The 24607-nt window shown below is 45.8% G+C and overlaps 1 protein-coding gene across 7 annotated transcripts in view; it reads right to left on the bottom strand.

Moving 5' to 3' along the window:
• map7d3 (MAP7 domain containing 3) overlaps positions 1–20154 on the bottom strand; it is a 151452-nt gene extending 131298 nt beyond the window's left edge. For all 7 annotated transcript variants that reach the window (XR_010976416.1, XM_068047073.1, XM_068047074.1 and 4 more), the window contains exon 1: positions 20089–20154. Coding sequence is in view for 6 of the 7 variants with exons in the window: in XM_068047073.1 (XP_067903174.1) it covers positions 20089–20134 (46 nt within the window). In the remaining variant the exon portion in view is untranslated. The remainder of the gene's footprint in view (positions 1–20088) is intronic.
• Between the last annotated feature and the right edge of the window lie 4453 nt (positions 20155–24607).

The raw sequence follows: 24607 nt of genomic DNA on the forward strand, positions 1-24607 counted from the left end.
AGGGGGCATAGTCTAAAAATTAGGACCAGACCGTTCAGGAGAGATGTTAGGAAGCACTGCAAAGGGTGGTAGAGGTTTGGAACTCTCTCCCACAAACAGCAGTTGAAGCTAGGACAGTTGTTAATTTTAAATCCGAGGTAGATAGATTTTTGTTAAGCAAAGATAGTCAGGGATATGGGCCAAAGGCAGGTATATGGAGTTAGGCCGCGGATCAGCCATGATCTCATTGAATGGCGGGGCAGGCTCGAATGGCCTACTCCTGTTCCTATGAATGTCAAGGAGAGATGGTCATTGCCTGGCACTTGTGTGTCGTGAATGTTACTTGCCACTTATCAGCTCAAGCCTTAATGTTGCCCAGGTCTTGCTGCATTTCTACACGGACTGCTTCAGTATCTGAGGAGTCATGAATGGTGAACATTGTGCAATCATCAGCAAACATCCCCTCTTATGACTGAAGGAAGGTCATTGATGAAACAGCTGAAGATGGTTGTGCCTAGGACACTACCCCGAGGAACTCCTGCATTGATGTCCTGGAGCTCAGATGATTGACCTCCAACAACCATTACCATCTTCCTTTGCGCTAGGTATGACTCCAACCAGCGGAGAGTTTTCCCCCGATTCCCATTGACTCCAGTTTTGCTAGGGCTCCTTGATGCCATACCCGGTCAAATACTGCCTTGATGTCAAGGGCAGTCACTGTCAACTCACCTCTGGAGTTCAGCTCTTTTGTGCATGTTTGAACCAAGGCTGCTGTTACGACCAGGTGAGAAACAGGTCTAGGGTTCCCTCTCAGCCTTCACCTGGTCTTACTGTAACAGGGTTTTGCTTTGAACACATTGTTTTTTTTAGCTCCCCCTTAGTGAATCGTTGTTCACTAACTTCCAATTAAAAGGCAAAGAAACTAGCAAAACAGGTTTTCTTAGGTTTAAAGAAAAAAGGTTGAACTTTATTAAACTTAAACTCTAATTCGGTTAATGCCTACAGATATGTGACATGTCCACGCTAGCATACATATATGATACACACGTGCAGATAGAGACAGAAAAGAGAAGAAATAAAGTGGAAAAGTTTGAGGCAATATCTGAAGATGGTTTTGGTTACTGTTCTTTGAGCTCGCTGTAAAGTCCTTGATTGTAGGTAGGTCTTGCTTTTCGTTGGGGCCCAGTATTTTTCTTAAACCTTGTTTGATGTGGGAGACTTTTCTCTCTTGAAGTTCATGTGTCCTCAGTGGGTCCAGAGGCTTGTGAGAAAGAGATGGGAGCAGACAGGAGAGGTCTTCTCACTCCAGGTGCAAACAGTCTTTCTGAGTTTAAAAACTCTGTGGCTAGTTCAAAAAACCCTGGACCAGCCAGTTAGTCATGTGGCCAGCTGGTTTAACGACTCCTGGCTTTTGTGGATTGTATCACCTTAGCAGTCTCTGGAATGCTCTTCCTTACACGTTCAATGTCTGGTGATCAAAATCCATTGTGGGTTGAATGTGTCAGGGAATGGTCCTTTTGTCTCCACAAGCATTGTCTGTTAGTATGCAAATGTTTTTCAGCTAATTGTCTGGCAGCCCTCGTAACAGGCCTTCTCTTCATCCCAGCAAGTTTAAAATCAATGTTCATATGACAAAATTAATATGCCTTATTTTTGGTAGGTGGTGGCCTGCATGACACTGTAATGAGGTCAGGAGCCGAGTGGCCCTGGTGCAACCCAAACTGAGCCTCACTGAGCAGGTTATTGCTAAGCAAGTGCCGCTTGATAGCACTGTCGACGACACCTTCTGTCACTTTACTAACAATTGAGAGTACACTGATGGGACGGTAATTGGCCGGATTGGATCTGTCCTGCTTTTTGTGTACAGGACATACCTGGGCAATTTTCCACATTGCCGGGTAGATGCCAGTGTTGAAGCTGTACTGGAACAGCTTGGCTAGGGGCGTGGCAAGTTCTGAAGCACAGGTCTTCAGTACTATTGCCGGAATATTGTCAGGGCCCATAGTCTTTGCAGTATCCAGTGCCTTCAGTTGTTTCTTGATATCATGCAGAGTGAATCGAACTGACTGAAGACTGGCATCTGTGATGCTGAGGACGTCAGGAGGAGGCCGAGATGGAAGCCGCAGCGATGTTACCGGCAGTTCCGGATCTTCCGAGTGACGTGCAACACTCTCGCACCGTCATTTTCCCATGGCGCCACCAAAGTGGGGAAAGAAGGAACTTTGCCTTTGTAGTGAAGTGGGGGTGGTGGGGGGAGAGGAAGGGGTCAACTCTATATTGTCAGTGTAGTTGGGGGGGGGAGGGTTGAACTCTGCACTTAGTGCAGTTGGGATGGAAATGGTGTAATCTGGGCTTTTCTGTAGTTGGGGGGGGTGAGTGGGTCAAACTTCATTTTTTGTTGTAGTTGGGGGGTGGTCAACTTTGATCTGTCAATGCAGACTGGCATCCCTTTAAAAATGGCACCAGTGCCTGAGCAGAAACAGGGGACGCCGTTGCTGAGGCCGCCCCGCCCTGTGATTGGGGGGGGCAGCCGTCCTACATATTATAATGAGCTGCCGTGTGCTACATCATGGTAGCAGGGCGGCACGTGGCCCATACCTGTGGGCTGCCATTTTTCTCACAAATCTAGCCCATGAAGTCAGATGCTGGGCAGGCCGGTGAAGGCAAAAATTGATGTACTCATTCCAAACTAAACCCCATTGGTTGTGTGATAGAGGGATTACAGGGTATTTCTGAATGGCCTCCCTCATCTGTATCTATCCTGATCAATTGATCTCTGGTTGCTGGTAGTGGAGAGCTGTTCCCTTCTGTGGCAGTGACATCTGGAACCCTGATGCACATAAAACTAATCAAAAAACAGTAATGTAGGATGATGAGAACTGCTAAACTACTGTACAGACTGGAAGCTGAAATATGATGTCATTGCACATACAGTCTTTGCATTACTTTCTTTTCTTCCCTTTCCTGCAGCTGATGTGTAAAAAGGGGGAGTCAGTAACTTGCATCAGCAGCTGAAAGGGGCTTTTCATACAGAAGGATTTTGTTCTGATTTGTTAACAGCTCCTTCCAAGTGTTGAGTAATCTTTTGGCAATAAGAAAGTGAGTTATGTGTAGCCTATCCAAAATACCACACATCTACTGAGGAAACCGCCAGCCCCCCTCCCCCCCCTCCATCTCTCTTCTCTCACTGGCTTTCCACTATAGCCTCAATAAGAAATAACAGTAATTAATTCCTATTCTTCATTCATATTTGTGCCTATAGTCTGTATTCCTGATTGTGCTGCGTTTAAAAACACAATCAACATTCTATGTGCATGAATACAACGAAACAGAGCATCCAGTCACTGGTGTCCTCTACACCTAGTGTCTTCTCTGAAATACACATGCAGAGATCAGAGTAGAGGTTTAGATTTTCACAAATGAAATTGGTCAAGCCAGCCAAGTGAAAAAGCCTGTTCTCCAGTCCAATTACTTTTCAAAAAGTGACAGTTTTGATGTATTGATGGTTATAATGTTTACAAGCATAAAACTGTGTAGGTATAAAAGATGTTTGTTACTCAGTTGGTCATTTGACAGTTTAGTGTATAAATAGAAGGTGCATACTTGTTTAAGTATATTGTTTCTTGGGCTGTGCTTGTTTTCTGAAAGCAGCAGCGATTGGAAACTGGTGTTGCACCGTAAAAACATTTCCCAAGATGCGTGGTCCTGCTATTGCAAACTCATTGGTATAGACTTCTTTGATTTCCTGATCTTTTCAAATGAGTTCCATAATTTAACTGTCTTTATATTGCTCAAAGTAAAGTACAATAAGTTGGCCATTGGCTAAAGCTTGAATGAATCTAACAATTTCCAAAAAAAAAACATTTTTAATTAACTTTTTTATGTGTAGATCATTTACTTGTTCAGTTTGGTGATCTGCATGGGTGAACTGTGTACATGATTAACAAAGAGGAGACTCATTGCTCTCACAGCCTCTGAGTGGGAAAGTGGAAGAGATGAATATCAAAATTTGTCAATGATACTAGGAGTGGCAAACAGTGAGGATAGTGCAAACCGCCTGCAACAGGACATAGGCTGGCAGAATGGGCAGACAAGTGGCAGATGGAATTTAATATTGACAAGTGTCAGGTGATGCATTTTGGCAGAAGGGTTAGGGTGAGGCAATATATATTTAATGGCACAGTTCTAAAGAGTGCTCAGGAACAGAGGGACCTGGGGATGCATGTGCATCGATCGTTGCAAGTGGCAGGACATAAGGAGAGTGGTTAGCAAAGCATATGGGATCTTGGACTTCATAAATTGAGACATTGCTTACAAAAGCAGGGAAGTTATGCTGAACCTTTATAAAACTCTGGTCAGGCCACAACTAGAATATCGTGTCAGTTCTGGTCACCACAATTTAGGAAAGATGTGAGGGTCCTTGAGAGGGTGGAAAGGAGATTTACCAGAATGGTTCCAGAAAGTGGCAGATGGAATTTAACACTGAAAAGTGTGAGGTGATACACTTTGGAAGGAGTAATGTGACACGGAAATATTCAATGAATGGCCTGACACTGGGAAGTTCCGAGGAACAAAGGGACCTTGGCGTGTTTGTCCATAGATCTCTGAAGGCAGAAGGGCAGGTTAATAGGGTGGTGAAAAAGGCATATGGGACACTTGCCTTTATCAATCGAGGCATAGATTATAAAAGCAGGGAGGTCATGTTGGAGTTGTACAGAACTTTGGGAAGGCTACAACTGGAGTACTGTGTGCAATTCTGGTCGCCACATTATAGGAAGGATGTGATTGCATTGGAGGGGGTGCAGAGGCGATTCACCAGGATGTTGCCTGGGATGGAACATTTAAGCTATGAAGAGAGGTTGGATAGGCTTGGGTTGTTTTCACTGGAGCAGAGAAGACTGAGGGGTGACCTGATTGAGGTGTACAAGATTATGAGGGGCATGGACAGGGTGGAAGGGTCAGTTACGAGGGGTCACTAGTTTAAGGTGAGGGGCGGGAGGTTTAAGGGGGACGAGGAAGAACCTTTTTTACCCTGAGGGTGGTGATGGTCTGGAGTGCACTGCCTGGGAGGGTGGTAGATGCAGGTTGCCTCACATCCTTTAAAAAGTACCTGGATAAGCACTTGGCACGTCAGAACATTCAAGGCTATGGGCCAAGTGCTGGCAAATAGGATTAGGTAGACAGGTCAGGTGTTTTAATGCATCGGTGCAGACTCGATGGGCCGAAGGGCCTCTTCTGCACTGTATTATTCTGTGATTCTGTGAATGAGGGATTTTAGTTACAAGGTTAAGTTGGAAAAGCTGGGATTGTTCTCCCTGGAGTAAAGGATATTGAGGGGAGATTTGATAGAGGTATACAAAATTATGGCAGGCTTAGATAAGTTAGACAAGGAAAAACTGTTCCCATTAACTGATGGTGCAAGGACTAGGGGACACAGATTGAGGATTTTGGGCAGGAGATACAGGGGGAATGTGAAGAACTTTATTACGCAGCGAGTGGTAATGATCTGGAACTCACTGCCTACGAGGATGGTGGAAGCGGAGACAGTCAGTGATTTCAAAAGGAAATTAATTGGATGGGTACTTGAAGAAAATAAACTTGCAGGATTACGAGGATCAGCGGAGGAGTGGGACTGACTTGATTGCTCTGTGGAGAGCAGTCATGGACTTGAAGGGTCAAATGGCCTCCTTGTATGCCGTAAATGACTATGACTCTGACTATGTCATGATTGCAAGCATCCTTGAAGCGGAGCTTTGGGCGCCCCATTGGTCGTCTGGCCCCGGCTACCTCACCATACACACAGTCCTTGGATATGTGACCGTCTTCCATCCCGCTGATGTGTCCGATCCACTGAAGCTGCCTCTGTTTGATTAGTGCCAACACACTTGGGAGCTCTGCCTTTGAGAGGACTGGCGCATTTGTGATTTTGTCCTGCCAGGATATATCCACAATGCGCCGCAGACAGTAAAGATGGAAATTATTGAGCTTCTTTTCCTGGTAGCTGTTTGTTTCCCATGTTTCACAGCCATACAGCAAGGTGCTGAGAACACAGGCCTTATAAACCATCAGCTTGGTCCTAAGGGTCAGCTTGCTGTTATCCCATGCGTGTTTTGAGAGTCAGCCAAAGGTGGTAGCTGCTTTCCCTATGTGTGTATTGAGCTCCGTATCAAGGGACAGATTGTCTGTCACCGTGGACCCACTGCGCTTCCGGGTACACTTGGTCAGCAAGTAAATGGAGTCCTATAAGTATGACCCTAGCAAAGACCTTCCCCATGATGCTAAGGAGTGAGATGCCCCTGTAGTTGTTGCCGTCTCCTCTATTGCTTTTGTATAGTGTGATGATTTTGGCGACATGCATCTCCTGTGGAACAGAGCCTACTTTCCAGCAGAGGTGGAGAAGATCATAAAGGTGTGACAGTAAATGGGACTTTCTGTGCTTGAGCGGTTCGGCTGGGATTCTATCCTTGCCGAGTGCCCTTTTGTTTGCTAGGCAGTCTATGGCCTTCTCAAGCTCCAGTGATGAAGGTTCTTTATCTGACTTGTCCATGACAGGAAGTTGCAGACAGCATTGAGCACAGACTGGGAGATGTCCAACTCACAGGAGTACAGCTCACAGTAGTGTTCAGCCCAGCGGGTCATGTGTTTACTTCTGTCAGTGAGTACCTCAGGGGTGCAACTTTGGTGAACTCATATACAGCTTGTAAACTCAGTGAAGAAGAAAAGAAATCCAAGGGCGCAAAACCGCATCACATGTATGGAACAGCATGATGCTTTAGGAACACAGGAACAGCAAGGGGCCATTCTGCCCCTCGAGCCTGCTCCACCATTCAATTAGATCATGGCTGATCCATTTACCCGCCTTTGTTCCATATCCCTCAATACCCTTACCCATCTGGAATCTGTCAATCTCAATATTGAAAGCTCCAACGGACATCCCACGACATCCACATCTTTTTTAGGAAGCAAACTCCACATTTCATTACATTGAGTGTGAAGAAGTGTTTCCTGATTTCACTCCTGAACAGCCTATCTCTAATTTTATGTTCCCTCGGTCTGGATTCCCCCCACCAAATAGTTTTTCTCTATCTACCCTATCAAATCCTGTAATCATCCTAAGCACCTCGATCAGATCACCTCTCAGTCATCCAAACTCAAGGGAACGCACGCTAAGTTTCACACGAAATAAAAACAGAAAATGCTGGAAATACTCAGCAGGTCTGGCAGGATCTGTGGAGCAAGAAGCAGAGTTAACGTTTCAGGTCAGTGACCTTTCATCAGAACAGTTCATCAGATCCCAAATCTTCTAATGCACAGATCTTTGTACATTAGAAATTTAGTAGGACTACCTAAATCATAGATTGATCAGTAGAGCAGGCTATTCAGCCCTTCAAGGTGCACACCCAAGCAAAGACATAGCCCATCAAAAACACCTAACAAACTAACCTAAACCAAGGATGAATGGACATAGACACAACCTACTAATGTGGCATGGCACCTGGAGATAAGACCATTCAGCTGAGATGGGAGAGTGCAACAATGCAGAAACTTGAACAGAATACTCCCACACTCTATATCACAGCAAGTAATCCATAGCTAAGCATTCAGCTTGCAGTTATGACCTTCTTATAAGCTATAATCCAATAATACCTTCAAGTTACTACTCCAAAAATATAGTATTCACCTAACAGTGTAAATCCTCATTTCTGATCAATTAGTAACAGCTATTTGTGAGGGTAAAGGAAATTTCTCCATCAACTTTTCTAAACTTTGAAACACTGCCATTACTGAAAAGGTGAACAGATATGCAGATGCAACACTGACATGAACACTTCTTGAAATGAACATACAGTCTCAAAAGACATTTAGCACCTCAAATGAAGAGTGCTCATTTTTCAGAAGTTAATTTGAGAGGTTAGTAAGAAGATGGCCCAGAACATGAACAGAGCACTCCTATTCAGAACAGCATGGAGGGCTAAGGGAACATAGCAACAGTGATCTGGAAAAGGCCAACTGCTTGGTTCCGGGGGAAGCATATTGTAACATAATTATTAGTAGCTAGCACTGGGAGCTGTGCCAAGTGATGTGATGTCGCTCTCGGTAGCAGGACAAGCAAGCATGAAGCAAGGGTAAACTGAGGGGTCAAGAAAAGTCTATAGAGCTCAGATTCGAAAGGGGCAAATGCAGTGGCAAAATGGGATGAGCATGATAGTGTGTACTTTTACTTACAGTCCCTCCAGCTGTTGCAAGAGGGAATTTGCCTAAAGTACATTATATTCAACGCATGAGCTGCCCGCTTCTGATTCTGACAGGTATGGAGGTTGCTATTGGCAACCTCCATTTATTCTTTATTCCTCTACTGATGGAATTCCCAGGTTTCCCTCTCCTCAGCTTTGTAGGTTTCGTGCCTTGAAGTTGGCAAGTTATGAGTAATGTGGCATGCGGCAGCACTACATTAATAATTACAGTATTACACCCTCTGCCACATACCAATCTCATAAGTGTACATTTTCCTGTAGACCAGCAGTACCTGGGAAAGCACAAACAGCTAAACTAGTTCTACACATTTCTGATCCCTTTGCACACGAGACGTGATAAAATCATCTTATGCGAGATACAGCACTGAAACAGGCCCTTCGGCCCACCGAGTCTGTGCCGAACATCAACCACCCATTTATACTAATCCTACACTAATCCCATATTCCTACCAAACATCTCCACCTGTCCCTATATTTCCCTACCACCTACCTATACTAGTGACAATTTATAATGTCCAATTTACCTATCAACCTGCAAGTCTTTTGGCTTGTGGGAGGAAACCGGAGCACCCGGAGAAAACCCACGCAGACACAGGGAGAACTTGCAAACTCCACACAGGCAGTACCCAGAATCGAACCCGGGTCCCTGGAGCTGTGAGGCTGCGGTGCTAACCACTGCGCTGCCGCTACTCTCTGTCTCCTGTTGCCCAGCCAGTTCTTTATCCATCTAGCTAGTACACCCTGGACCCCATGCGACTTCACTTTCTCCATCAACCTACCATGGGGAACCCGATCAAACGCCTTACTGAAGTCCATGTATATGACATCTACAGCCCTTCCCTCATCCATCAACTTTGTCACTTCCTCAAAGAATTCTATTAAGTTGGTAAGACATGACCTTCCCTGCACAAAACTATGTTGCCTATCACTGATAAGCCCATTTTCTTCCAAATGGGAATAGATCCTATCCCTCAGTATCTTCTCCAGCAGCTTCCCTACCACTGACGTCAGGCTCACCGGTCTATAATTACCTGGATTATCCCTGCTACCCTTCTTAAACAAGGGGACAACATTAGCAATTCTCCAGTCCTCCGGGACCTCACCCGTGTTGTCACCACCCCAATCTTGACTATCCCAATCATAGAAAATAGGAGCAGTAGGCCATTTGGCCCTTCGAGCCTGCTCCATTATTCATGATGATCATGGCTGATCATCCAACTCAGTAGCCTGTTCCCGCTTTCGCCCCATATCCTTTGATCCCTTTAGACCCAAGAGCTATATTTAACTCCTTCTTGAAAACATACAATGTTTTGGCATCAACTGCTTTCTGTGCTAGCGAACTCCACAGGCTCACCACTCTCTGGGCGAAGAAATTTCTCCTCATCTCAGTCCTGAAAGGTTTACCCCATATCCTTAGACTATGATCCCTGGTTCTGGACTCCCCCACCATCAGGAACATCCTTCCTGCATCTACCCTGTCAACACCTGTTAGAATTTTATAGGTTTTTATGCGATCCCCCCTCACTCTTCTGAACTCCAGTGACTATAATCCTAACTGACTCAATCTCTCCTCATACGTCAGTCCTACCATCCCAGGAATCAGTCTGGTAAATTCACATTCTTGTTGTTGCATGCCCTGAGATAATTAGAGATGCTGAAAGTTTACACCACGTACAGATTCCTCCACCTTACCAACTTGCATTTCTGTGATGTTTCATGGCCCACACACCTTATCGACCTCAGACACTAACTCTAAATATATCTGCTAATTCTTGCTCTTGCATCGAGAGCTAGCATTAGTCCTGTAATGTAAACCTGGCCAAACCCTTCACCCAGTGGGCCAGAGACCAGTGAAAGCTGGTACACTAGAACCACTCGGGGCATTTCTAGATTTTGTTTATCCCCCAGGAGTTGGGGAAGGATTCTCTGGTCCGTTCAGATGTATTTACAACAAAAGTTTCATGCTGGTGTTTCAGCTTCACACCAACGGCAAGCTTGTGTAGTGTCAACTGGATATTAAGACCCATATACTGAGCCTGAAGAAGAACAAGACTGTCTCCTCAAACTTGTTCTCCACTGGTGTCAGGTCAGGGTGCAACACCAGATTCAGGTTACGTTAACACAAAAGAGTTGAAGTGAAGTAACATAGCTTCATGCTGATGGTACACTTGTAATGTAGGGAGGCCATAGATAGAGCTGATATTGGAATGGAAAGGTAATGAGAGACGCTGTTGAATTGGTAGGAAGATCAATTGTTCTGGTGGAGTCCAGCAAGCTCTAATCAGGATTTGGTCTATGCTATACATGGCTTGATACTGACATTGGGATAACTGCATGTGGATTTAAAAAACTGTTCCACTTCCCAGCAGCAACATTGCTCAGAACACACAGATTTAGAACAGCCACATTAAATGAGAGCACAGTCTACAGACAATATTGCAAAATGTCAAAACCACCCAATTTACATTCCCTACTGGCTACATGCTGTTGCTACACCCTACTGCTGTGAACTATGCTCAATAGAACAACTGAATTTTGATTACATAATTCTGTTTGTTCCATCACTTGATTATAATAGACTGGATACATGCCCAGTTACAGTATGAAAAATGAAAGGAATTATAACCAACCTGAGGCAAATAAATGTAGAAATAAAGGACTAGGCAGGAACTGTTGTTGCCCAGACACCAGTGTCCAGCAGCAACTAAACCATCTTCTGACTTAAAGAACATCTTTGAAAATATTTCTCTTATGTATGTGTACATTGCAAAGTGGAGAGCCTGCTAGCTCCAGTGGCGAGATACTGGAGTATAATCTACACATTGAGATCCTATTTTGCTTTAGACAATTATTTGACAATAACTACCTTCAATAAGCAGATCATCAATCAGTTAGAACCGTGGAATCTTCCAACACAGAAACTATTCAGCCCATCATTCCTGTGCTGGCTCTTTGGAAAAGCTACCCAATTAATCCCAGTCCCCTGCTCTTTCCCCAATTCTCTTTTGAAAGTTACTATTGAATCTGTTTCCACCGCCTTTCAGGCAGCACATTCCAGATCATAACTCGTTGTGTCAAAAAAGATTCACATCTTTAATCTGTGTCTTCTGGTTACTGACCCTCCTGCCACTGCAGTTTCTACTTATTTACTCTATCAAAACCCTTGATTTTGAACACTTCTATTAAACCTCCTCTTAACCTTTCCTACTCTGAGAACAATCCCAGTTTCTCCACATAACTAAAGTCCTTCATCCCTGGAACCATTCTCAGAAACGTCCTCTGCATTCTCTCTAAGGCCTTGACTGAAGTGTGGTGCCCAAAGTTGGACACAATACTCCGGCTGTGGCTGAACCAGTGTTTTATAAAGGTTTAGCATAACTTCCTTGCTTCTGTACTCTATTCCTCTAATAAAGCCAAGGATCTCACATGCTCTAATCACCTTATCAATTTATCCTGCCATCTTCAAAGATGGTTCTGAACATTGTTGAGTGGAGTATGGTGTGGAAACAGTAAAGTCTGGGGGCATCAACAACTGGGGGCAAGGACAGCTTGCACATTTCCAGCAGACAGATCAGAGCGACATGGATAATGATAACAAGGCTAGTGGCAGAAAGCTGCAGTGGGGATCTCAGAAAGGAACATATAAACTACTCAAAGTTAAAATAGGTTGAATAGGGCAAGGCTTCTATTCAGTGTCTGATCTGAAAGACAGCTGTGGATAGGGAAGCCATTTGCCATGTCGGGGCATAAAGATTTTCTTGTCTGTGGGTTACTCAGGTGCCGATCGTAGAGGCTCAATCCAAAGTTTAAAACCCATTTCCTAATAATTTTCATAGATCTCAGGTCACAGATACCAATAATAGTGGTTTGGGATTTATCTACCAATACAGTGATAATTCCAAGATAGTGTTCTTCCCAAACCCCCCAATGCGTAAAATTTAAATAGGAAAATACGACAAGAACTGTAAGCACAAATAGTAGAGTAGGTCAGATTGCTTGGTCTAAAGGGCCCTAACTTTCATTTAGACAGCACCTTTCACGTCCTCAGAACGTACCAAAGTGCTCCCTGGTCACTGAATTACTTTTGGAGTGTAGTCCCTGTTTGGTAGGCAAAAGTAACAGTCAACAACAGTGTCAGAGACAGAAATGCATTAAATGTCCAGTTAACCTGCCTTTGCTGGCGTTAGTTTGAGAGCCAAATGTTTGCCATGACCCCAGGAAAAACTCCCTTGGTTTTCTTCAAATAATGTCACGAGACCTTTTACTTCAACCTGAACAGGCAGACAGAACCTCCAATAGTGCAGTGCTCCCTCAGTACAGTGCTGAAGGTCATAAGAACATAAGAAATACGAGTAGGTGTCTTGAGCCTGTACTGCCATTCAATGCGATCATGGCTCATCTTAGGTTTCAACTCCAGTTTCCTGCCCGCTCCCCATATCACTTGACTCCCTGAGAGATGAAAAATCTGTCTACCTCAGCCTTAAATATATTCAATGATGGAGCATCTACAACCCTCTGGTGTAGAGAATTCCAAAGATTCACAACCCTTTGAGTGAAGAAATTTCTCATCTCAGTCCTAATTGATCAACCCCTTATTCTGGTACTGTGCCCTTGTGTTCTAGATTCCCCAGCCAGGGGAAACTCCTTTCAGTGCCTACCCAGTCAAGCCCCTTCAGAATCTTGTGTGTATCATTGAGATTGCCTCTCATTCTTCGAAACTCCAGAGAATATAGGACCAATTTACTCAGTTTCTCACCATAGGACAGCCCCCTAATCCCAGGAACTAATCGACTGAACCTTCACTGTACCAATGCTCCTTCCTTAGAAATGGAGACCAAAACTGTACACAGTACTCCAGGTGTGGTCTCACCAAAGTTTTGTAGCAAAACTTCCTTAGTCTTGTACGCCAATCCCCTTGCAATAAAAGGCCAACATACCATTTTCCTTCTTAACTGCTTGCTGTACCTGCATGCTAACTTTCTGTGTTCGCTGTGAGTACACCCTCTGAACATCAACATTTACAAATCTCATGCCTTTTTAAAAAATTCCACTTTTCTATTCTTCCTACCAAAGTGAATAACCTCACACTTCCTCACATTATACTCCACCTGTCACCTTGTTTCCCACTTACTGAGCCTGTCTATATCCTCCTCACAGCTTACATTCCCACTTAACATTATATCGTCAGCAAACTTAGATCCATTACTCTCGATCTGTTTGCCTAAGTCATTAATATAGATTGTAAATAGCTGAGGCCCTAGCACTGATCTTTGAGGCAATCCACTAGTCACAGCCTGCCAACCCAAAAATACCTCATTTATTCCTACTCTCTGCTTATCTGTTAACCAGTCCTCCTTCCATGCTAATACATCACCCCCAACTCCATAAGTCCTTATCTTGTGCATTAACCTTTCGTGCGGTACCTTATCGCACGCCTTTTGGAAATCCAAGTATACTACATCTATTGGTTCCCCTTTATCTACCCTACTAGTTACATCCTCAAAAAAACTCTAATAAATTTGTTAACCCAGATTGGGGGCTCACGTCTTTGGAATGGAGTTTGAACCAAGAACCTTCCGCATGTTGAGCCAAATGAGCACAGGCTGATGTAAATGGCCTTTCCACAGATAATTCCACTGCCACCAATACAACATCCAACTGTCTCTTCAATGATATCAGAGTTTTTACCTCCACTACTGGCCCAGAGATCACTGCAAATGTTTCTCATTCTGAAGTGTTTTCTGCTTTTAGTCCCAAACTTGCCTTTCCAAGTCACCCCCACGCATACCCTGCCCGCCTCCCCCCCCCCCCCACCCCCACAAGTCCTTAACCTTTGCTTCCAATGAGCATTTTCTGTTCCAATTCTCAATTTGTGTGGCTCCTTTATCAGGACTGGAAACTGAAAAATAAGTAAGCCCTCTTATAGGAATGCACAGAAATTGAGAGGTGGAGGGGGGAGGTAAACAGATAAAAATCAAGAGTTGGATGTGTAGCTCTCTGAGCATAATACTGACTTTACCAACCAGATCTCAGCCACCTGCCTCCATTTTCCTGAATTTGATCCTACTTCCGATTAACTTCATCATATTTTGGGGCACTTCTAAAAAATAATGCATCTTTCCCAAATTACAACAGTGACTACACTCCAAAAGTGCACTCTTGGCTGTGAAGCACTTTGGGAAGTCCTGTGGTTGTGGAGGGGGCTATCAAAATTCAAATCTTTCTTTTCTTTCCATGCCTCTTTAGCTATTTTCACATCTTGTTTTTGTAATGTCTTTTCACCAAGATCTCTGCCTATCTTCCCTCAGTTTTTCATCTCAAAGAATCTTTGCTTGCTCTCTCTCCCTCCACCTCAATCCTATCATATGGTTGCTTTCTCTTCCATTTTGGAGAAAGGATTTACACCTGTCTTTTCTCTATCAGACACTGATAGACCTGTGCAATCCAGCATTTCTGGTTTTCTTTTAACACAGCTTATAAGCTTCGAGTGCTGTGTTCAAGTATTCAAGTTCCATAGGCCTCCTTCAACAGCTGTCTGTGTGACCGTGCTAATCGACCAGCATCCATTGGTAAAGCAGGCCAATCACAGTACTTACACACTGACAAATATTGTTCAAAGGCCAATATTTATTATCTGTACTTCACTCTAACAATCTAGTTATTTACTAGATAACACTGCATTCAGCTTCCAGCAAGGCACTAACACAATGAGATGATAAGATCAGATCACAAACAAGCAAGGGGATTGGGACTAGCCGAGTAGCTCTTAGAGCGCTGGCGTGGACATGATGGGCCAAATGGCCTCCTTCTGTGCTGTAACCATTCTATGATCACACAGTGAAAATACTTCAAAAAGTACTTCATTGGCTGTAAAGTGCTTTGGAACGTCCTGAGGGTGTGAAAGGTGCTATATAAATGCAAATCTGCAGCAAGTAACTCCCCGCTTGACTCCCCAGAGCCTGTCCACCATCTACAAGGCACAAGTCAGGAGTATGATGGAATACTCTCCACTTGCCTGGATGGGTGCAGCTCCAACAACACTCAAGAAGCTCGACACCATCCAGGACGATGCAGCCCACTTGATTAGCACCCCATCTACAAACATTCACTCCCTCCACCACCGACACACAGTGGCAGCAGTGTGTACCATCTACAAGATGCACTGCATCAACGCACCAAGGCTCCTTCAACAGCACCTTCCAATCCCTTCCAAACCTCTACCACCTAGAAGGACAAGGGCAGCAGACATGCGGGAACACCACCACTTGCAAATACCCCTCCAAGCCACAAACCATCCTGACTTGGAACTATATCGCCGTTCCTTCACTGTCTCTGCAGCAAAATCCTGGAACTCCCTCCTAACAGCATTGTGGGTGTACCTTTATTACATGGTTGAAGACGACGGCTCAGCACCACCTCTCAAGAGCAATTAGTGATGGGCAATAAATGCTGGCATAACCAGCGACGCTCACATCCCTAGGATGAATTTTAAAAACCTTTGTCATAGCATTGGAGATAACGGAAGTTTTAGAGGGTGTGGTTGACTGGGGAGGGGGAGAAGAGAAGCGCATTTTACTCAGAACAGTCTCTTTTTATATATCTTACTAGATATTTGTTATTTTAAACTGCTCAGATGTATTTCAACCATGAAGACTGCCTCTTACCGCACTGACTTTACAGAATAAACCTGTGCAGCTCCACTGCAAATCATCTGGGCGGAGCTGCATCACCTCAACGTAACCAGGATGGAAATTCAGCCAGCCACGTGATTTCTCAAAGCGATTCGGTAGCTGGCTGGCTGGTGGGCAGTGGGGGGAGAAATCGAGTCTGCCTGTGCTCTACATCTGTTGCTCGCTGGGAGTTAGTGCTCCAGCAGTGAGACAACCTATCGAAAGGTCATCAAGGCAGTAATAAAACTGACATTTCTAAGAATTCAAAAGGAAATTACATTGTGTTCTGAAATATCTGGATGTCTGGTTGGTTGGAATGGGGGGGCGAAAGGGGCGAGCTTTAAAACAGAAAATAATCACCTACGTTTTTCTTCACCTTCAAGGAATTTTTACAACTTAAGATTTTATGATTTTATTCTGACAGGCGTTTGGATATCAGGAATCCATCAATATGATTGCAAATTAATAAAAGCTACTTGTATCGGCACTGCACCCAAATCATTCAGCTCCTGAGGCAAGGCAGCATCCAGCTTTCTGTCCCAATGGATTCAATAGGGATATTGCTGCGCTTGGCTTCTCAATAATATGTCCGTGATGCCTGGTTGCAACTCAGACCTCATGGTCCTCCACTGCTGCACTAAAGGACCCAATTGTGTGCAGTGGGTGGTAGTATGGACTAGAAACTCCCGCCCACAACAAGGAGTTCACTTCCATGGTAAAGCAGGGAATTAAGGGATATGGAGATGGGGGATGGATGGATGGGGGGGGATCATGGAGTTGAGGTAGATCAGCCATCATCCTATTAAATGATGAAGCAGGGTTGAGGGGCTATATGGCCTCCTATTTTTTATATTCTTATTCTTATTTTGGGTGGGAGCAGGAAATAGCTGTATGGGGGGGCGGGGGGGAGAGAGAATTGGGGAGAAAGAGCCCCTCTCTGAACTGGGGAAGACTTTGTAAATTGTAGGTTAAAGGGGGAAATAGTGCGTATGAATTTGGAGGGGAATATTGGGGAAGAGATTCTGAACTGGGAGAATCCCCTTTACAAATTGTGGGCAGCAACCTATAGAACACATCTGTAAACTGGGAGTGGGGTCCACAGGGTCAGGAGATGTGGAGAACCTGAAAGTGACACCTGGTAGATCTGTGACTATGGAGACACTCAACATTATTTAGTTTCCCTTTTTTCAAAATTGTTTTGAAGCAAAAGTATTAAGGAGGGGAGGGGGAGGGGGAGAGACAGAGTTTTCAGGAGGAAATCCCAGAGCTTAGGGTCCCAGGGAGCTGAAGACACGGCCGCCAATGGTGGAGCGATTAAAATCAGGGAGGCTCAAGAGGCCAGATTAAGAGAAGCGCAGATATCTGGGAGGGTTGAGAGGCTGGAGGAGATTACAGAGATAGGGAGGGGTGATACCACAGAGGCATTTGAAAACAAGGATAAGAATTTTAAGATCAAGATGTTACTCAACCGGGAGCCAGAGTAGGTCAACGAGCACAGGGGCGATGGAGAAATGGGATCTTGATGTGAGTTAGGATATGGGTAGCAGAGTTTTGGATGAGCTTAAGTTTATGGAGGGTGGAAGATGAAAACCTGGCCCATAAATAATGTTCTTGTGACATCCCAAACAAAACACAGCCAATCGTTGCTATCAGATATGCAGACATCGTAATAAAAATAATTAAGACAAGTTTCTAGATAGTTTTCCAGGAACATTTTTGCTGCAGGGTTAATATTTCAAGTGAGCACTGGGCTTAAAGCATTGAACTATTAATCTTTCTTGCAGTATTGATAGCTAAGGCATTTATCAATGCAGTCGGTGTTTTTCTCCATGTCGTTTAGCAGAACCTCATTTTTTCCTCAACAGGAAACACGCAAGACCTAAATCCCTAGCCTAACACGATGCTGATTTATTCACAGAACTGTTTCTCACATCTTGGGCAAGTTAATATAGGCAGGAAGAGTTACTGAGGAACATGGAACAATTATAAAACATGATGTGATATTGAAAGGTACATTCAGATCATTTGCAAAATTTTGTCCACGCAAATGGACCAGAATCGCTGCCTTAATCTCGTCAAAGCTTTCTATATCAGGCCTTGAGGTGACCACACACCATCCATTAAACTGCTATGGAAAACTCCTCAGCTGGAAGGGCTGCTGGATCTTTCAGACAATACCTCACTGTCACAGCTATCATTTCAAAAGGTAAAACCATACATGAAATAGCAAACATGCAAAAACTAGCTGGCACTGGGTAGATTAAAGTGGGAACATTCCAATCATTGCACTTTAAAAGCGTAAATGCAATATTTTGGATAAAGTAACATAGCAACTCTCAGTCTGTTCCCGGCAACTCCAAGAACTTTTCCAGAGGATGAAGACTGGTTAACGTCCCAGGTTTAAGCATGAACTCTACCACCACCCGCCCATAACCAAACCATGAACCCCCTTTCCTCCCTCTACAGATGCTGAGGTTCCAGCACTTAGTTTTGATACAGATTTGCAGTTTTATTTTTTGCTCTTATATTTCCTTTTAAAATGAAACTTTATTCACTGCTACTTCAAGAATAATTGTGATGAATCCTAATAATTCATAACTGTCTGCAGGCTATAGCTCGCACAATTCTATAATATAGCATGAGGCCATTGGGCCCACTGTACCTCTGCTGGCTCTTTGATTAGTTCCTCTCCACCTGCTCTTTCCCCATAGAGCTGATAATGTTTCCTTTTCAATTATTTATCCAATTCCCTTCTGAAAGTTACTAGTGAATCTGCTTCCGATATTCCAGGCAGCGCGTTTCAGGTCAGAACAACTCACGGCATTAAAAAAGTCTAATTTCCTCTCTGGTCTATTTGCCAATTACCTTAAATCTGTGTCCTCCGGTTATCGAACGTCCTGCCACTGGAAACAGTTTCTCCTTATTTACTCTATCAAAACCCCTTCATGATATTGAACATCTCTATTAAATCTCCCCTTAACCTTCTCCGCTGTAAGGAGAACAATCCCTGTTTCTCCAGTCTCTATCCCCAGAGTCAGTCCCTGTCCCTTTAGCCAGACTGTTCTCCCGGCCCTCACTCTGCCAGCGGTCGCTCTCCCGGCCCTCACTCTGCCAGCGGTCGCTCTCCCGGCCCTCACTCTGCCAGCGGTCGCTCTCCCTGCCCTCACTCTGCCAGCGGTCGCTCTCCCTGCCCTCACTCTGCCAGCGGTCACTCTCCCGGCCCTCACTCTCCCTGCCCTCACTCTCCCGGCCCTCACTCTCCCTGCCCTCACTCTCCCGGCCCTCACTCTCCCGGCCCTCACTCTCCCGGCCCTCACTCTCCCTGCCCTCACTCTCCCGGCCCTCACTCTCCCGGCCCTCACTCTCCCGGCCCTCACTCTCCCTGCCCTCACTCTGCCAGCGGTCACTCTCCCTGCCCTCACTCTCCCGGCCCTCACTCTCCCTGCCCTCACTCTCCCTGCCCTCACTCTCCCTGCCCTCACTCTCCCGGCCCTCACTCTCCCTGCCCTCACTCTCCCGGCCCTCACTCTCCCGGCCCTCACTCTCCCGGCCCTCACTCTCCCTGCCCTCACTCTCCCGGCCCTCACTCTCCCTGCCCTCACTCTCCCGGCCCTCACTCTCCCTGCCCTCACTCTCCCTGCCCTCACTCTCCCGGCCCTCACTCTCCCGGCCCTCACTCTCCCTGCCCTCACTCTCCCGGCCCTCACTCTCCCGGCCCTCACTCTCCCGGCCCTCACTCTCCCTGCCCTCACTCTCCCGGCCCTCACTCTCCCTGCCCTCACTCTCCCTGCCCTCACTCTCCCTGCCCTCACTCTCCCGGCCCTCACTCTCCCTGCCCTCACTCTCCCTGCCCTCACTCTCCCGGCCCTCACTCTCCCGGCCCTCACTCTCCCTGCCCTCACTCTCCCTGCCCTCACTCTCCCGGCCCTCACTCTCCCCAGGTTTCCCTCCGGCCACTCTCCATTATTTGATGACCATTCCATCCCGCAGCTTCACTGCTCCCGGGTACGGCCGGGGTGAAAGCCAAACCCGGGCAGAGCGAAGGCCCCATCACCCCCTCCCCCACCCCCGGTCTCCGGGCGGCTGTTACCGGCGCTCAGGGAGAGGAGAGTCCGGGAGGGACTCCGGGCCGGTTTCCCGGGACGGGTTCAGCAGGTTCCCCAGGCCCGGTTTCGCCTCCTTACCGCGCTGGGCCCGCAGCCCCTTGAGAGAGAGCCCGCCATCCGCCATCTTCCCCGGCTGGAACCGCACATGCGCAGAGAGAGAGAGGGAGAGATAGAGGGAGAGAGAGATAGAGATAGAGAGATAGAGGGAGAGAGAGAGATAGAGGGAGAGAGAGAGAGATAGAGAGATAGAGGGAGAGAGACAGATAGAGATAGAGATGGAGGGAGAGAGATAGAGGGAGAGATAGAGATAGAGAGATAGAGGGAGAGAGACAGATAGAGATAGAGATGGAGGGAGAGAGATAGAGGGAGAGATAGAGATAGAGGGAGAGAGATAGAGGGAGAGAGAGAGATAGAGAGAGAGATAGAGAGATAGAGAGAGAGATAGAGGGAGAGATAGAGATGGAGGGAGAGATAGAGATGGAGGGAGAGAGATAGAGATAGAGAGATAGAGGGAGAGAGAGAGATAGAGGGAGAGAGATAGAGGGAGAGAGAGAGATAGAGAGAGAGATAGAGATGGAGGGAGAGATAGAGATGGAGGGAGAGAGATAGAGATAGAGAGATAGAGGGAGAGAGAGAGATAGAGGGAGAGAGATAGAGGGAGAGAGAGAGATAGAGAGAGAGATAGAGAGATAGAGAGAGAGATAGAGGGAGAGATAGAGATAGAGATAGAGATAGAGGGAGAGAGAGAGATGGAGGGAGAGAGATAGAGGGAGAGAGAGAGATAGAGGGAGAGAGAGAGAGATAGAGATAGAGATAGAGATGGAGGGAGAGAGATAGAGGGAGAGATAGAGATAGAGAGATAGAGGGAGAGAGACAGATAGAGATAGAGATGGAGGGAGAGAGATAGAGGGAGAGATAGAGATAGAGGGAGAGAGATAGAGGGAGAGATAGAGATAGAGGGAGAGAGAGAGAGATAGAGATAGAGATGGAGGGAGAGAGATAGAGGGAGAGAGAGAGATAGAGGGAGAGAGAGAGAGATAGAGATAGAGATAGAGATGGAGGGAGAGAGATAGAGGGAGAGATAGAGATAGAGAGATAGAGGGAGAGAGACAGATAGAGATAGAGATGGAGGGAGAGAGATAGAGGGAGAGATAGAGATAGAGGGAGAGAGATAGAGGGAGAGATAGAGATAGAGGGAGAGAGATAGAGGGAGAGAGATAGAGGGAGAGATAGAGATAGAGGGAGAGAGATAGAGGGAGAGATAGAGATAGAGATAGAGGGAGAGAGATAGAGATAGAGATAGAGGGAGAGAGATAGAGGGAGAGATAGAGGGAGAGAGATAGAGATAGAGATAGAGGGAGAGAGATAGAGGGAGAGATAGAGATAGAGGGAGAGAGATAGAGGGAGAGATAGAGATAGAGATAGAGATAGAGGGAGAGAGATAGAGATAGAGATAGAGGGAGAGAGATAGAGGGAGAGATAGAGATAGAGGGAGAGAGATAGAGGGAGAGATAGAGATAGAGATAGAGATAGAGGGAGAGAGATAGAGATAGAGATAGAGGGAGAGAGATAGAGGGAGAGATAGAGATAGAGGGAGAGAGATAGAGGGAGAGATAGAGATAGAGGGAGAGATAGAGATAGAGATAGAGGAGAGAGATAGAGATAGAGATAGAGGAGAGAGATAGAGGGAGAGATAGAGATAGAGGGAGAGAGATAGAGGGATAGAGAGAGAGATAGAGGGAGAGAGAGAGATAGAGAGAGATAGAGGGAGAGAGAGAGATAGAGATAGAGATGGAGGGAGAGAGAGAGATAGAGGGAGAGATAGAGATAGAGAGATAGAGGAGAGAGATAGAGATAGAGATAGAGATAGAGGGAGAGAGATAGAGGGAGAGATAGAGATAGAGGGAGAGAGATAGAGGGAGAGATAGAGATAGAGAGAGAGATAGAGGGAGAGAGAGAGATAGAGATAGAGATGGAGGAGAGAGAGAGATAGAGGGAGAGATAGAGATAGAGAGATAGAGGAGAGAGAGAGATAGAGATAGAGATAGAGATAGAGGGAGAGAGATAGAGGGAGAGATAGAGATAGAGGGAGAGAGATAGAGGGAGAGATAGAGATAGAGAGAGAGATAGAGGGAGAGAGAGAGATAGAGATAGAGATGGAGGGAGAGAGAGAGATAGAGGGAGAGATAGAGATAGAGAGATAGAGGGAGAGAGAGAGATAGAGATAGAGATAGAGATAGAGGGAGAGAGATAGAGGGAGAGATAGAGATAGAGGGAGAGAGAGAGATAGAGATAGAGGAGAGAGAGAGATAGAGGATAGAGATAGAGGGAGAGATAGAGATAGAGAGAGAGATAGAGGGAGAGAGAGAGATAGAGATAGAGATGGAGGGAGAGAGAGAGATAGAGGGAGAGATAGAGATAGAGAGATAGAGGGAGAGAGAGAGATAGAGATGGAGGGAGAGAGATAGAGGGAGAGATAGAGATAGAGGGAGAGATAGAGATAGAGATAGAGAGATAGAGGAGAGAGAGAGATAGAGATAGAGATAGAGGGAGAGATAGAGATAGAGGAGAGATAGAGATAGAGGAGAGAGAGAGATAGAGGGAGAGATAGAGATAGAGGGAGAGAGAGAGATAGAGATAGAGATGGAGGGAGAGAGAGAGATAGAGGGAGAGATAGAGATAGAGAGATAGAGGGAGAGATAGAGATAGAGATAGAGGGAGAGAGATAGAGGGAGAGATAGAGATAGAGGGAGAGATAGAGATAGAGGGAGAGATAGAGAGATAGAGGAGAGAGAGAGATAGAGATAGAGATGGAGGGAGAGAGAGAGATAGAGGGAGAGATAGAGATAGAGAGATAGAGGGAGAGAGAGAGATAGAGATAGGAGGAGAGAGATAGAGGAGAGATAGAGATAGAGGAGAGATAGAGAGAGAGATAGAGGAGAGATAGAGATAGAGAGATAGAGGGAGAGAGAGAGATAGAGATGGAGGAGAGAGAGAGAGATAGAGGGAGAGATAGAGATAGAGAGATAGAGGGAGAGAGAGAGATAGAGATGGAGGAGAGAGATAGAGGGAGAGAGATAGAGGGAGAGATAGAGGGAGAGATAGAGATAGAGAGATAGAGGGAGAGAGAGAGATAGAGATGGAGGGAGAGAGATAGAGGGAGAGATAGAGATAGAGGAGAGATAGAGATAGAGGGAGAGATAGAGATAGAGAGATAGAGGAGAGAGAGAGATAGAGATAGAGATGGAGGGAGAGAGATAGAGGAGAGATAGAGAGAGAGAGATAGAGGAGAGAGAGAGATAGAGATGGAGGAGAGAGATAGAGGGAGAGATAGAGATAGAGAGATAGAGGGAGAGAGAGAGATAGAGATAGAGATGGAGGGAGAGAGATAGAGGGAGAGAGAGAGATAGAGGGAGATAGAGATAGAGAGATAGAGGGAGAGATAGAGATAGAGATGGAGGGAGAGAGATAGAGGGAGAGAGAGAGATAGAGATGGAGGAGAGAGATAGAGGGAGAGATAGAGATAGAGGAGAGATAGAGAGATAGAGGGAGAGAGAGAGATAGAGATAGAGAGGAGGAGAGAGAGGGAGAGATAGAGATAGAGAGTGAGAGGGAGAGAGAGAGATAGAGATGAGGAGAGAGATAGAGAGATAGAGATAGAGATAGAGAGATAGAGGGAGAGAGAGAGATAGAGATAGAGATGGAGGAGAGAGAGAGATAGAGATGGAGAGAGAGGGAGAGAGAGAGATAGAGATGGAGGAGAGAGAGATAGAGGAGAGATAGAGATAGAGGGAGAGAGAGAGATAGAGAGGAGAGTGAGAGAGAGAGATAGAGATGGAGGGAGAGATAGAGGGAGATGAGAGATAGAGGGAGAGAGAGAGATAGAGATGGAGGGAGAGAGATAGAGGGAGAGAGAGAGATAGAGGAGAGAGAGAGATAGAGATAGAGGGAGAGAGAGAGATAGAGATAGAGAGGAGGAGAGAGATAGAGGGAGAGAGAGAGAGATAGAGATGGAGGGAGAGAGATAGAGGGAGATAGAGAGTGAGAGATAGAGGATAGAGAGAGGAGAGAGAGAGAGATGAGTGTGAGAGATAGAGGAGTGAGTGTGAGAGAGAGTGGGCCTGGGAGAGAGATAGAGATGATAGAGAGTGAGAGAGATTGAGAGAGTGAGAGAGTGTTAGAGATGAGTGATGAGAGAGAGAGATAGAGGGTAGAGAGTGAGAGAGAGTGATAGAGGGTGTCGAGTGTGATGATGTGTGTGTGGTAGTGTGTGAGAGAGTGAGTGTGAGATGGAGAGAGTGAAGAGAGAGGTGAGTGAGTGAGAGTGTGAGAGAGAGTGTAGTGGAGTGTGAGTGTGTGTGAGAGGGAGAGTGTGAGAGAGAGTGTGAGGAGTGTGTGAGTGGAGTGTGTGTGTGAGGTGAGGCGTGGGAGTGGGTGTGAGTGCTGAGTGTGTGAGGGAGAGTGAGTGATAGATGATATAGGTGGGTGAGAGCGCGGGGCAAGACGCACGCAGGGGGGGGGGGGAGTGTGAGCTGACACAACGCACACAGGCGGGAGTGGGAGGAGAGCGTCAGAGAGGAGCAAGAGTGAGAGTGAT

The sequence above is a fragment of the Heterodontus francisci genome, chromosome 15 (assembly GCF_036365525.1).
Source record: "Heterodontus francisci isolate sHetFra1 chromosome 15, sHetFra1.hap1, whole genome shotgun sequence".
Taxonomy (NCBI): Eukaryota; Metazoa; Chordata; class Chondrichthyes; order Heterodontiformes; family Heterodontidae; genus Heterodontus; species Heterodontus francisci.